General features: G+C 40.4%; 2 protein-coding genes and 1 non-coding gene across 3 annotated transcripts; 1 reads left to right on the forward strand and 2 right to left on the reverse strand.

The window, feature by feature from the left end:
* Nucleotides 1–4,089: 4,089 nt before the first annotated feature.
* Nucleotides 4,090–5,480, reverse strand: LOC124865490 (zinc finger and SCAN domain-containing protein 12-like). The gene is made up of 2 exons (XM_047360611.1): nucleotides 5,120–5,480; nucleotides 4,090–5,010 (listed from the first exon to the last, which is right to left on the reverse strand). Exons 1-2 carry the CDS (start codon nucleotides 5,280–5,282, stop codon nucleotides 4,316–4,318), a joined length of 858 nt encoding a protein of 285 aa, XP_047216567.1. The 5' UTR covers nucleotides 5,283–5,480; the 3' UTR covers nucleotides 4,090–4,315.
* Nucleotides 5,481–7,343: 1,863 nt separating this feature from the next.
* On the reverse strand, nucleotides 7,344–11,037 carry tpi1b (triosephosphate isomerase 1b). The gene is made up of 7 exons (XM_047360612.1): nucleotides 10,813–11,037; nucleotides 8,848–8,971; nucleotides 8,675–8,759; nucleotides 8,446–8,578; nucleotides 8,258–8,343; nucleotides 8,087–8,174; nucleotides 7,344–8,003 (listed from the first exon to the last, which is right to left on the reverse strand). The coding sequence occupies exons 1-7, from the start codon at nucleotides 10,919–10,921 to the stop codon at nucleotides 7,885–7,887; spliced, it is 744 nt and encodes a 247-aa protein (XP_047216568.1). The 5' UTR covers nucleotides 10,922–11,037; the 3' UTR covers nucleotides 7,344–7,884.
* Nucleotides 11,038–12,478: 1,441 nt separating this feature from the next.
* On the forward strand, nucleotides 12,479–12,535 carry LOC124866429. The gene has a single exon (XR_007037810.1). It is a non-coding gene; the product is annotated as a U7 small nuclear RNA (small nuclear RNA).
* The last annotated feature ends 2,649 nt before the right edge of the window (nucleotides 12,536–15,184 follow it).

Here is a 15,184-nt window from a genome sequence, read left to right on the forward strand (position 1 = left end):
ACATCTGGGGGTTTATTCTTAGCAAATCATCAGCGGTTTTTTTCCAGCATGGAGGAGGACATATGTGAGGTCATAAATGTGAGATATAAGATGCTAAATGTTTTAAAACATGACGCTCATTCAGATGCAAAACAATCAATATTGGCATAGTTCTTTATTTTCTCTCTCATTTTAAGTCATCTTCTTCCTTTCTTTCTTTCCTGCTCCTTTTTCAGTTTGGTCATGGACCTGCATCCATTTAGTCATTCTCTGCGACTGCATGTATTTAAAGCTCTGTGTCATGTCGCCCAAAACATAAACCCACAGTGGAACATAGTAGTGGCAACATCATGCTGTGGGGATGTTTTACTTCTGCAGGAACAGTGAAGCTGGTCAGATTTGATGGGGAGATGAATGGAGCTAAATAAGAAATTCTGTTAAGGGCTAGAAAGACTTGAGTCAAATGTTCACCTTCCAGTAGGAAATCAACCTAAATGTACAACCAGAACTGCAATAGAATAGCTCCAATAAAAACATATTCATGTCTTTAATGGCCCAGTCAAAGTCCAAGCCTAAATCTAATCGAGAATCTGACGATGCTTGAAAACTGCTGCTCACAGATGCTCTGAATCCAATCTGATTGAGCTTGAGGTGTTTTATAAAGAAGAATTGGCAAAAAATTCAATCTCCAGATGTTTAAAGCCAATAGAGACAGCTCTACTTACAGTAAAAGTTGTTTTTTTTGAAGATATTTTTTCAGCACTTTTATTTTTTCAACAGTAGGTAGACAGGAAAGGGAGTAGAGAGAGGGGGAGACATTTGATAAATGTCACCAGGTCTGGGACTTGAACCCAGGACAGCCACCTTGAGGACTGAAGCCTCTGTACATGGTCGCGTGCTTAACCTCTACACCATCAGCGCCGTGCCAAAAGTTGGGTTTTTAAACAGGCTTCCTAAGTAGTCTTGAAAACTCTGAAACAGTGTGGAGTTTTATATTGACATTTTCCAGGAATGGAATAAAAGAAAGTTTGGGTTTCCAGACTTTATTTGTTATTCCATTATCTAAAAGATCTGAATCTGATCTTTATTTTCTGAAAATAAAGGTCTATTTGCATGATTTATACCTGACCTTCAGCTCTGGTTTGCTCATCACAACTTGAGTTTTCGTTCAGCACGTTGATCTTTTTGCTTTTTGAGTTAAACAGTTAAACACAAACTCTCAGTCATGGGGTTGGAGGCTGATTCATTGGCCTCTTGATCCTTTTACATCTGGGTTTTAAACTGGACCCATGGGCGGGCAACCTTGAACAGGGGATCAGTTTAGATGCCAAACCAAAACACAAATCCTGTTTTTTGGAATTGTGTAAAATGATGGTATCATAGATAAAACTGTTATAAAGAAGGTTAGCATTTAAGATGTCAAAAAACAGGGAAATACACCTTTACCACACTGCTGAATTGAAAGGCAGCTGTTTAAGGGTTTGTGAAAAAACTGATAAAAGAAAGAACAATCTAGGTAAATCTAAACATCCATAATAATATGAAAACTGACTAAAGAATCTAGAAAAAATTTATAAGAATATTATGCAAAGTTTTGACTCAGAAGAGCCGAAAACAAAAGCAGTACACCCTTCATCAAATTTTATTAAACTCTGTAGCCTTCCCCACTGCAAATTAAAGGTGATAGATGACAAGGGGTGGGTTGCAAAAATAAACCTCAGTTCCAGATTATAGATTCCCTTCGTAAGGCCACATGGAGACAAGTTCTTCTCACTAGCCTTTTGGAAACACTCACATCAAGTATTTCTCAACTATTTTCATGATCAACAAAACAGTGGGGCTACTAACAACTAAGTACTTTCTTGGCAGTTTTCGTTTAGCTTTGTTTCGTGTAGTTTAGCAGCCTGTCTGAGTTAAAATGCCATCTTCAGTAAATGATCTGTTTTATCTCATGTTCCTGTTTGTTCTTTTTACATTTTGAAGCTTATCAGCTCAAAATGCAAACAGTTTTAACTTTTCCGGGTCTTAAGATTTGGATCAGGAGTGTATTTGAGAAGCTGAATCAACATTGCTCTTCCTGTTACACACACTTGCTTGATTTTTACCGATCATACTAGAAAAGGATGAGGATGAGGGCAGAGTATGGGGCTCAATCATTTATAGTTTTTCTGTAGATAGTGCACTTTAATTATTTAAAATAAATGGAGATGATGCTGAAACATACATATTTGTATGTATTTTGTTTCTTGAATGTATAAAATACCTGTAATGCTGCCAGTTTGCACCCTCTCCTGCTTATTCTGCACCATAGTTCAAGAACTGCACAGGGAGAACATGCAAACTCCATGCAGAAAGAACCCCGGGTCAGGATTCAAACCCAGGACCTTCTTGCTGCAAGGGACAGTGCTAACTACTGCACCACCATGCAATCCACAACCAAAATGATTGATGGACAATTAAGTGCTTCTTTCTGTAGTTTAGGGTTGATTAGGTGTTGGTATTGTCAATCAATCATTTTCTACCACTTACTCCATTGTGGGTCACAGGGAAGCTGGTGCCTATCTCCAACAGTCTATGGGTTAGAGACAGGTCACCAGTCCATCGCAACACACAAGCAACCACACACACATTCATTCATTCATACACCTAAGGGCAATTTAGAGTGACCAATTAACCTAACACGCATGTCTTTGGACTGTGGGAGGAAGCCGGAGTACCCGGTGAGAACCCACGCATGCACGGGGAGAACATGCAAACTCCATGCAGAAAGACCCTTGGCTGGGAATTGAACCCAGGACCTTCTTGCTGCAAGGCAACAGTGCTACCAACTGCGCCACCGTGCCGCCCAATTATGTATTGTTTTAAAATAAATTTTAGAAATAAAAATCTGAAAAATGTAGCTTGAATTTGAATTCAGCCCTCTCAGTTTAATACTTATTAATTATTTTAGTGGGTTTGCTTGTTGCCCCCCATCTCGTGTTGGGGTTTACCCCAGTGGATGAGAGGGTCGTATCCCTGCGCCTTCGGGTTGGGGATAGGTCTCTGACTGTCTCTCGGCATACGGGCCGAGTGGTAGTGCGGAGTACCCGGCCTTCTTGGCGTCCCTGTCGCGGGTGCTGGATAGTGCCCCTCCCGGGGACTCCATTATTCTGCTGGGGGACTTCAACGCCCACGTGGGGACAGTGACACCTGGAGAGGCGTGATTGGATCTGAATCCGAGTGGTGTTTTGTTATTGGACTTCTGTGCTAGTCACGGATTGTCCATAATGAACATCATGTTCAAACATAATCCATCGGTCCATCGGTGCACTTGGCACCAGGATACCCTAGCCAGGAGGTCGATGATCGACTTTGTTGTGGTATCATCAGAACTTCGGCCGCATGTTATGGCCACTCGGGTGAAGAGAGGGGCTGAGCTGTCCACTGATCACTACCTGGTGGTGAGTTGGATCCGCTGGAGGAGGAAAAAGCCGGACAGACTTGTCAGGCCCAAGCACATAGTGAGGGTCTGCTGGGAGACATAGAGTCCGAGTGGACCATGTTCTCCGCATCTATTGTCGATGCTGCTGCCCGTAAGGTCTGCGGTGTCTGTCGCGGCGGCAATCCCAGAACCCGGTGGTGGACACCGGCAGTAAGGGACGCTGTCAAGCTGAAGGAGTCCTATCGGCTGTGGTTGGCTTGTGGGACTCCTGAGGCGGCTGACGGGTTACCGTGAGGCCAAGCGTAGGTATTTTTGGCAAATAAATTAAAGCATAACTTGAAAACTGAATTATGTATGTATTCGGGTTACCTTTCATATTTCAATATCTTTGATATAAAGCTTTTAAATGTGACAAACAAGCAGAAACAGAAGAAATCTGTAAAGGGGCACAGAGGTTTTCACAGCATTGTGCTGAATGGATTCCCCTTTAAAAGATGCAGACTGAGAACACTGACATTTCCAGAGAGGAAATAAATCCACACTCTTGGAGAGCGATTATATTAACGCGGCCAAATGCTTCGGATTTACAGGATGTTATGAATGAAAGCTGCCACTGCCCCCTACTGGAGTATAGTGGGATTTTTACTCTGCAACATAAAAGGGGGAAAAAGACAGACTTTTCAGAGGCAGTGGGTTAAATTTTTATTCTGAAATGATACATGGACCGTACATTACGTAAAAAGGGTCGTTTTACACAATCAGTTCGCTATTCATAATTAATGTACACAAGGCTTAATGGGATTCAAGCATACTCAGTACTAGATACAGTAAACCTAACACTTATGGTTTCTAATTAATTCATACGCGGACATGTAATTACAGTATAAATTTGCCACCCGGGCATTAACATGGACTTCATACTTGTACATTATCCCTCTTGTGCACACTTCTCACGTGTCTGCCAAGAGACTCCATCCATTTAAAGGACTTGCCACAGTAAGCACATATATAGCGTTTTCCCTCGGTGTGAATGGTCTGGTGTCTGTTCAAGGCGCTTGTGGTGATGAAGGTCTTCCTGCAGATGTCACACATGTAGGGCCTCTCTCCCGTGTGGGTCCTGATGTGGGCTGCCAGGTGGGAGCAGTTGGTGAACCGCTTCTCACACACGGAGCAGATGTAGGGCCTGTCTCTGCTCTCCTCGCCGCTGCTGCTGCCTCCGCCGTTGGCGTTGCTTAGAAACTGTTGGAAATGCAGGGCTTGGTCGTGCAGACTCGTTGCCAGGCCGGTGTGGGGTGAGATAAACACCTGCGCCTCTGGTTCCGGGTCCTCCTGATGCTCTGTAGGGTCGTCCACCATCCAGAAGTGCCTCTTGGTAGCCTTTCCCTGCTGCTGCTGGTCCTCTTTGACCTGCGAGGTCTCTGGGAGCTCCTGATCCACGCAGCAGACCTCATCCTCTTCCTCTTCCTCCTCACCCCGCTGATGCTCCTCATCATGGGGAGCAGCCACTGCAAGGGGTGACTGATGGGGCTGGACAGAAGGAGAAACAGAAGGAGGGGGAGGAGAAGGAGAAGGAAGCTGCTCGGATTCAAGATAAGTGTCTGATTCAGGCTCTACAAAAAAAAAAAAAAAAAAAAAAAAAAAAGATACCACAACAGTGTAACTTTTATAAAATCTAACACAATGGTACACGATTTCCATGAGAATTATACCAGAACCCACCTGACTTGAGGAGCTTCAGCTGCATCCTGAGCTGCCTGATTTCTAAATCTTTGGAGCGTAAAATCTCCTCCTGGTACACCACTATTGTCTTCTCCACCGCTCCTAAAATCTCCTCCGCCACCGCGGACAGTCTCTCGTTAAGGAAAACTCTGAGGGGCAGCATTTTGGCTGGTTAACCTGAAAAACGGAACGGTCTTAGCGGCGATTAATGAGGGATTTCTGCGGGTCCTTGAACGTCACGCTTCGCTTGTAAACACGGACGTGAAACCGAGAGTCACGTCAAAAAGGTACAATGTGAAATCACAGCCGCCCCCTTGTGGATTGGAGGGCAAAAGCTAAATTCGAGGCGTTAAATCCCATAATTAAGGCTTTCAGGTTTTGTAATCAAATAATACAAATTATTCTTTATTTTGGTATATCTAGGAAATAATATAGAAAGTGAAGTATTTTTATTTTGTATAAAGCTTGTAGTCACACATTGGCAAAACCTGTAAACAAGCGATAAATAAATGGCACATCCCCAAACATAAATAAAATTAAAGGGATTTTTCTGATGGAAATATTCTGACCTAAACCATTCTATTTTAGCTCTGCCCAGTCTTGTCAAAATAGTTCAAGCCCAGTCAGATTGAATAAAGAGCATCTGTGAACATCAATTTTCAGGTCTTGCCACAAGTTCTTGATTGATTCAGTCTGGACTCTTACTGGGCCGTTCTAACACAAACATGCTTGGACCTAAACCATTCCATTGTATCTCTGATTGCATGTTTAAGTATCCCCATAGCATGATGCTGCCACCACCGGCTTCACTGTCAGGATGGTGTTTTCAGCCACACTTCGTGTTTTGCAAGTTGGCTAAAATGTTCTTTATTGGTTTCATTTGAAGAGCTCCTTCTTCCACATGTTTGCTACACGATTTGTGCCAAAACTTTGATTGAACTTATCGGTTTCTCAAGATGGCTTTCTTCTTGCCATGCTTCCATAAAGGCCTGAGTAATGGACTGCACAACTACTAGCTTTCCTGCTTCTTCCACTTGATCTGTGGATCTCTACAGCTTCTCCACAGTCTTCCATGGGTATCTTGGCTTCTTCTCTGATTAATGATCTCCTTGCCCGACCCGTCACTTTAGGTGGAGGGTTATGTCTTTTTGTCGTTGTGCCATACGCTTTCCATTTTCGGACAACCGATTAAAACAATGCTCTTTCAGATGTTCAAAGCTTGGGATATTATAACCCAACCCTGCTTTAAACTTCTCACCATCTGTACCTTTGACGTTCCTGTTGTGTTCCTTGGTCTTCTTGAAGCCATTTAATCACTAATGTTCACTAACAAATCCCTGAGGCCTTCACAGGAGAGCTTATTTTATATTGACATTATATTACATATGGGTGAATTCTATTAATTAGGTGACTTCTGAAGGCAATTTGTTACCCCCACATTTAATTTCTCAGAGTAAAGGGGAGGAATAGAAATGCTCACAACACTTCAGATTTTTATTTCATTTTGAAACCTTCCAAATATGTGGAACTTTATGTTGGTCCATCATGCAAGATCCAATATTGATGCTTTATTGTGAAAATGACCCCTTGAACTTTTTGACAGTTTGAGTATTTTTTTGCAAAGTACTGCATGTGGTTGCATTCACTGAAAGGGCATCAATGTTAATGCTACTATGTGAGTGTTTTCAGTACCGTGAGATTATAAACTAGACAAAGATCCCCCATCTTTGCATTGATAGCAAATATTTGGGACCTTTTGTAACCAAGAACTGCAAGGAATCCTGGAAGATTTTGACCTCAACCAAAAAGTTTAAAAAGGCCAATTTATATTCTTACTCTACGTGGCCAAGACTTTATGTTGCATTTTTATTCGTCCCATCAAATTACCTTTACAGCAGCTTTATTTTTTTAAGTATTGTGGGGTGAAATAAATTGTTTCTATACATTAATCCAATTGACAATGCCATAGATGTAGAGTTCATATTCTTCCCCTGTTGTCTTACTTTAGCCTTAGGATAAAAATAGCAATGAAGTCTTTCCAGATATTGTCAGTTCTGTAATAAGACACCCTCATATCAAAAATACCAACCCCACAGCCATCCTAGCAACACTTACCAGCTTGATGACTCGGCATATGGACAACAGGACTTTCCTTTAAATAAACTAATCCTATCTAACATTTTATTGGAAAGTCAAGGTAGATGTCACAGAAACAACAAAGAAGTATCCTCTAAACCATTTATTAGAATATTTTCTTATAATTTTCTTTTCTACCCGTAGGTCATGACACAATACATCCAACACGTGATATCGGCATAACGAGTGAACAAAGTTGGATCGTGCACGTCTACATCAAGGGAAAAAGCCACAGATCTTCACAATCACACAAAGAGACACCAGAATAAAGACAAAGAAATGTAACGAGAGCTGAGGCACCGTTAAAAAAAAAAAAAGAACAACAATTAAAGAAGTTCGTAAACCTTTCAAGTAAAGGCGGAGGACTGCACGTCCACATCTGGTAGTCAGCCTTTACAGCTTGAGCACTTTGTGTGGAAGTTAAGTTTGCACCCGGGCTGTTCTCAGTAGACTCATCAGTGCAGCAACAGTGCATGTGTCAGCCTGTCCCTTTTTTCTTTATGGAAAAATGTACCAAAAGATAAAAAGGAAGAAAAAAAAAAACAAGGGAATGACAACAATACACAAATGGTTTAAACAGAGCAGGGGGAAAAGTACTGCGAGTTGAGGGACCTGATCTGGTTGGGTCTTTATGCCTTGGCATTGATGATGTCAATGAATTCTGGCTTGAGAGAGGCTCCACCCACAAGGAAACCATCGACATCCTTCTGGGAGGCGAGTTCTTTACAGGTGCCACCAGTTACTGAACCTGAGAAGCAGCATTGATGTAAGAAAGGCGAATAATGTGCAGCAATTATGTCATAAGTTAGTTTTTTTATTCATCCAGCTCACCTCCATAGATGATCCTTACAGAATTGGCTACAGCCTCAGACACGTTGGTCTTCAACCACGCTCTCAGTTTCTCATGAACTTCCTGAGCCTGAGATATCACACAGAAAACATGTTTGAAACCACAAAGCAAGGCCCTTTGTGGTGAAACATTCAGTTATGTGCAATATTTACCTGCTGTGGAGACGCAGTCTTGCCGGTGCCAATGGCCCACACCGGCTCATAAGCAAGCACAACCTTGCTCCAGTCCTTTACGTTGTCTGTCAATAAGATAAAACTTAGTATTGTGCAAGCAGACATGTTTCCAAATTCCTTCTCTCGGAAAGGAGGTTTAATCAGACCCTGTCCTGAAAGCTGCATACCTGCGATGACTTTAGTCTGGGCAAAAACCACCTTCTCAGTGATGCCTCCCTCCCTCTCGTCCAGCTTCTCGCCGATGCAGGCGATCACGCAGAGACCACTCTCCAGAGCATGAGCGGTCTTCTGACCAATCAGCTAATAATGCAGGCGAAAAAAAACTGCTAAATTTGTCTTCAATTTACCTCTTACAGGTCTAAACCACAGGAGTAAGATACGACCATCTTGAATTACCTCGTCGCTCTCTCCAAAGACGTGGCGCCTCTCGGAGTGTCCCAGGATAACCCAGTTCACACCGCAGTCCTTAATCATCGCAGGGCTGCAGGCAGGAAAATGGTAACGATGAAACCAAATCTGCATTAAAGTTCTGTTAAGGAGAACCAATTGGACGGTTCTCTTTTCCTTACCTGATCTCCCCAGTGAAGGCACCCTTGGGAACTTTGTAGCAGTTCTGAGCTGCCACACCGAACTTGGCATCCAGTTTAGACCTGGCGAAGTCCAGATATATGGATGGGGCACCACACACCACCTCTATTAACAAGATACGAAACAAATGAAAGTTTTATAAAACAAAACAATTCATCCAACTGCAATCCTCATAATGAAGCCTTAACGAAGCCCGGTTACAGGGTGTTATGACGTTCCTGCAAAAAGTGACGGAGTGGCTGTCGATTTTCATCACTATGGCATATTGAGTAGCACAGTTACCACTTCCCTACATATTGCTGCACATAGTCCAATTAGTTTTTTTTACTACAACTATAACATGTAAACAGAGGGGAAATATGCTGCAGGTACTTTGATAGAGGTAGCAGCTATTACTGCAACAGAATTTAAAGGAACTGCAACATTATAACTAAGAAAATGCATTAAGGTACAAGGTTGACGCATTTATTGAACAAAATATATTTGTTTTCCATTTTTGACCAGGCGATCATCCATCAAAGTCAAAGGAAGATTGACCTATTCAGATTCATTGGTACATCTCTATTTAAAAAACTAAAATCAATGACATTATCAGAGCTTTATAAACATTACTATTTAGAGAAATTTAGTGTTGAATATTTAAACCTCAATCTAGAAATGGTTAAAAAAAACTCAGCGTTTTAAGAATGTTACATTGCATCTTTAACACTGTGTAGCAATAATATGCTTTTAAAGATTTTGCCAGTTGACATCAATTTTCAACAACTTAATCTTGTGTTTAAGATAATTAAAATCAACAAAAATTAGATTAGTATACAGTTGATAATCTGCAACACTTTGTTGTGAACTTCAGCGGCATCAGTGAAGTGAGTACAGTGAAGTCAAGACACTGGCATTCACAATGTAACTGTATCTTTGGGGTTACGAGGATCTATATTAGACGCTGCATGGTATTACTAGTTTGGCGAAAGGTCATTTGTCCAGGGCTGGAGTCATCTGAATAAAGGTCTGAGTTCAGCTTTTAAAAGGTCACCGAGGAGGCTGCATTCTGCAGAGGTCGAAGACCAGTCATGACACCCGAGTTCAAAAGCCAAATGAGTAAAAATAACTAAAGTGAGAAGAAGAATGTTTGGGAAAAAGAGGTTAAAAATTTGACAGGTGGGAAGAGTGTATTCATGGATTAGGTTTAGCACTGTAAAGGGGTGGATTCATTTGGGGAGCAAGATCCAACGATAGTTCGTTTGCTCCTGAATAGGCCAGGCTTGTTCCACTCAATAATGGAGTTGCATAACGGAGAGTTGCAAGAGGGATTGACACATTCAATTTCTGCCAGCAGGCTCTTCCTCCGTCTGGTTTGTCTCCAGACTGCAGATGCAGGCAGCAACTGCGCAGGCGCTGCATTCAGTTCACGTTGGAAAAAGATCTGTAGGGCAACTTTTTACAAAATTGTCACTACAAATGTACAATGTGAGCGCTTGTGTTATTTACGGCCTTGTAATAGTGTATCGTACTGTATTGCCGGTTCTTAGATTACCACTAATAGACCAAGAAAGTGTAAAATGACGTTCACCTCCGCTTGAACATGAACGCACCCTGGCAGTCAGCGGGACTACGTGCTGCTGTAAGCGCACACCCACCACCGACATGACGGGAGCCCTCTGTGTCCTTCATCCGTGTCCCCTCGCACTGCTTAGCCTCTGATCTAAAGTCGGCTAAGTTACAAGATAAAATACCGAGTTTAACTGTTATTAAGCGTATGAGATTAAGGAAGAGGAGATTTGTGATGCTAAAAGTCTCACTTATTCATTGAATTACCGAGCCGTTTCCGGCGTAAAATTAGACAACTACATAAATTCAAATGTTTGGGCTTGTTAAGCATTTCAAATAAGAAAAATATGACAAACGTCGGAGAGGAAATGGAACTGCTTTCAAAAATCACTACGTACCGACATTGGGGTCCACTTTGCCTGCGTTCAGGGTCTGGATGAGCTCCCCGAGGCTTTTCTTGTCGCCATTCATTTTCCAGTTGCCACCGACAAAGAATTTCCTGCTCATGTTTGCGGTTTCTTTAAGCAAGACTTTACTGGAAAAATTAAAAACGACTGAAAGCCAGAGTCCTTCTAATCTGGGGCGAAAGAGCGGACGGCAGAGGGCAGCTGTGGGTATTTATGTAGACGGAAGTCCTGACTCCTCCTCGACTTTAGGGGGATTGGTTCGTGTGGCAGGACGCCCCTGAACGCATCTCCATAGACAAGAGACGAAGAAGGGGAAGAGACAAATGTCATGATACGTTCACGTGCTGTGTGAAAACATCATGTTACAAACCTCAAGCATTTACACAACATTGTTTAAACTCTCTCCAGTGTTAGCTGGGTTCAAAAAATTATGTAAATGTTTTATGTAATCTATCACAAAACTGGAAAACAGAAGCGCCTTAAAGCTTTTAGAATTGTCAGAGGAGTAGGCATAAGCTAAACGCAGTAAGGTTTATTACTATTACTCATAATATTTATTGCGCTTTTGTATTGTTTTGTATCGTCTTTCGTTTTGCATTGTATTATCTGCTACTACGAAATGGTGAGATGAATGTCTGGAATGCTTCAGTTGTATTTTTCAACAAACAAGCAGTGAAATGCATCTTCACTGAACTCCAACGTGTCACTTCATGCACTGCCACCTGCCGGCCAATGAGTATAAATTCACAGCTGTCATTAATGCACATCCGATGTTGTGACGCTAGAGGACGCTGTTTTTCTTTACACCTTGCTGCACTAACATAAAGAGCTGGCCTAAAATACTGATTGTTATTTATTCTGAAGGCGGAAAAGGTAAAAGGTTTTCGCCTTTCGCATTGCTGGGTCGTAATAAGGCTTTAAGATTAACTTCAAAACGCATTTAGGAAAAAGACGAAACAGGAGCAAGATACAAAAAAATATATAATGGGTAATTTGTTGCACGTGTAAATGTTTAAATAATTTGTGTATAGAGGCATTTTGCGTGACACCTGTTGCATGATTTTGGCTGAAAGAAAAAGAAAAGAAAGTTTTCAAAATGCATTCAAAGAGTTAAAACTTCACTAAAGCGTTACATTTCTGAGCTGCATTCAGAGATTTCTGACAAACGTATACAGTTATTACCAGGTGGGAAATATTTGTATAAAGGTCAGCTGTTGCTAAGATTTATATTCATGAATAAAAAATCCCAATGGTAAAGAGCAGAGTTATGAAGGCAAATATGATATTTTGTTAATTCTTAAAAATCCCGTTTGGTTGTGGAGTAACCGGGAAAAATCGCGATACGCCATTTGATTGGTTGCGAGGAAATTAGTCCCGCCTTTTTGCAACAATCGGGTACGTTCCAATTGGACAATATATGTAGCTCCTGTCGCTTTGTTTTGCATACCCAGGATGCATTGCGCCGAAAATAACGTGTTTATGCATCTGAACTGCTTTGAATTTATGTTTAGTGTATAGACGATTATTTTGTCAAAATCGCCTATCAGCATTATGTCTTAGTAAAGTATTGTTTTGCCAAATATGGTGGGTTAAAATTTGCACCGTGACGACGAGTGTGTGTCTGATTTATAAGTACTATCCAGCCTACAGTCTTGTCAGGAATCTTTGCTCTTAAGATATTTGTCTAGTAGGTTTCTCATAATGAGAAGCCCCCAATTTGTGTGTAAAATGATTTTATTTGATATAATGTGATCTTTGGTTTCTTTGCAGTGCAGAAGTGCACTCATAGTATCTAGAAATTAAGAAAAATTATTGGGCATCTGAAAATACATGATGAAAGAAAAGCTTTCCACTTAACAAAAATTAGAAATGGGACTTATGGCTCTTTTTTAAGAGAACCGAATCTCCAGGATCCGTTCAGTTCAAAGAGCCGTTGAAATGATCCGTTTTTGAAAATTTGCATATTTCGAAGAACAAGCCGTTTTACCCTTAATGTAGTATTAAATATATACATTTTTGGTAAACCTAGCATGTGTGGGTGAAATTTATAACTAAAGCTGAATCATTTGTATTGTGTAAAATGAACATTTCTATTTAAAGGGTGCAAAAGAGAACGACAGTATGTTCATGGAAAAAAATCTCCTATTTTCCATAAAATTAGGTATAAAATATCCAAACAAAAATATCAAATACCCATGTAGTTCTTTACTAAGTGTTGTGTGCATAAATAGCACTTTAATGCAATATGTAATATAGGAACAAAATAAAGAAAAATAAAACAAAAAGAGAAGAAGAGAAAAAAGTCAAAAATCGCCAACTGCAGCATTAAATATAACTATTAAAACGCATTCATGTGAACAAGACTAAACTGCAAACATTAACCAAATAAAGTGTGCCGACTTTTTGTTGCGTCACCCATTGTTTCGTCTTCGGGCAAGAAACACACTGTGACCGTACTTCTCCTCTCTCCCACTGCAGCCTCCGGACACACTACCGTCATGACAAGTGCTCGCATCTACCATTCTTTCGGTTTTCGTATTTAATTGCCTAATTAATATAACGAAATTTAAAATTAAATTGAAAAAGTAGCATTATAAACAAGCAAATTAGTAAAAAACAAAGAACGGTTCTCACTAAGACTCGAGTCCTATCGTTCAAGGTAAGGAGCCGTTCAAAAGAATCGATTCGTTCGTGAACTTCACATCACTAACAAAAATATAGATAATGAGACCAAGAACAATGCATTGTAATGTGTGCAAACGCTGGCTCACATGCCTCCATGTGTGGTCTTTAATAACGTTGGCCAAAAACGGATTTAGAGCTGGGCAGCGTTATTAAAGAAAATGAGATTTCTATGTATTTTAATTCAAAATCTGGATAAAAATTCTTCTACAGAAGGGGTGCCCAGGTTTAGTCCTCAAGAGATACTATCCTGCAGCTTTTAGATGCATCAAAACAACACCTGTACAGTAGCTCTGGAGAACAGGTGTTGACAGAAAAACACAAATTGTACACAAAAACATTTTTTTTTTTGTTCAAAAAGAACAAAAGAAAACTGCATGCTTTTTTTTTTACAACTTTTTCCAAAATAAAGAAATGTTGCATTCAAGGAAAATGTTTTCACTCTCTCTTTGTTAGAGATTTGCAAGCTTCATCAAAAGATTATACACAAATACAAATACAGTAGGAATGTCCAGTCATCATACTGCTCAAAGAGGATACAGGTTCTATTTCCCAAAGATTAATTTGTGTATCAACATAAGATACTGTTACATACTGACATGAGCTGAAAGGCCACTCAAGGAACAAGAAGCAATTACTCCAAAAGCAACATAAAAAGCTTCATTATGGTTTGCAAATGCACTTCGGGACAAAGACCTTAATTTTTGCTGACACGCTCTGTAATCTGATGAATTAATGAGCATCATTACATTTGGAGGAAAAAGGTAAAGTTTCAAAGCCTGAGAACACAATCCCAACTGTGACTCTTTTAAATGCTCAAAGAAACAGCCAGTCAGTTAGAAAGTGTCTTAAGGAAAACAAAGTCAATGTGAAGGAGGAGTGACTATCACAAGGCTCTGATCTCAACCCCATAAAGACAATTGTGGGCAGAGCCAGAAAGCAGTGTTTGACTCAGTTATACCAGTTCTGTCAGAAGGAATAGGCCAAAATTTCAGCAAACTATTATGAGAAGCTTGTCAAAGGACATCCAAAACTTTTGGCCAAAGTAATAGAATCTAAAAAGTGATTTGGAGAAATACTAAACAAATGTACATAAACTTCTGAATATGACAAAAAAAAAAATCCTAAATCTTGATTTCTTATTACCCTTGCAGTTAGTAAACAGGACATTTTTGGCAATGCTAACTGACCTGAAAAGATTTAATATCAGACAATGAGGAAAAAGAAGTTTATGTCTTTTTTATCAGGTGTATGCAAACATTTGTCCTTGTTTGACACGGAAAACCTACTCCTAATTGTTACGTGGAAGTGACAACAATTAGGACAGATATCTATTTGAACCTTATACAAACCAAATATGAACTCGAGTAACATTTTGTTGATATGGGTGAAGGGTCCCTCCTCTTTCTCATGCTATCCCAACAACCAATCACCATCCAGCCGGTAATATTCACACTCTGGTGGGAGTGGAGTATGATGGTGGGGGGTTGGATTCTTTTCACTTAAAATATATATTTTTCCACATTTCTTTGGATAAGATTTTTTTGGATAATACATTCTAGTTAGAAATCATATCAATAATCGGAATGAAGGAGCTTTATACATGTTTTCTAACAAGGTATCGAGTGTCGATATATGTTGTTCCCTCTTCTGGCCACATGGGGGCAGACTTGGGACAATA

This window comes from Girardinichthys multiradiatus, chromosome 3, assembly GCF_021462225.1.
Source record: "Girardinichthys multiradiatus isolate DD_20200921_A chromosome 3, DD_fGirMul_XY1, whole genome shotgun sequence".
Lineage (NCBI taxonomy): Eukaryota > Metazoa > Chordata > Actinopteri > Cyprinodontiformes > Goodeidae > Girardinichthys > Girardinichthys multiradiatus.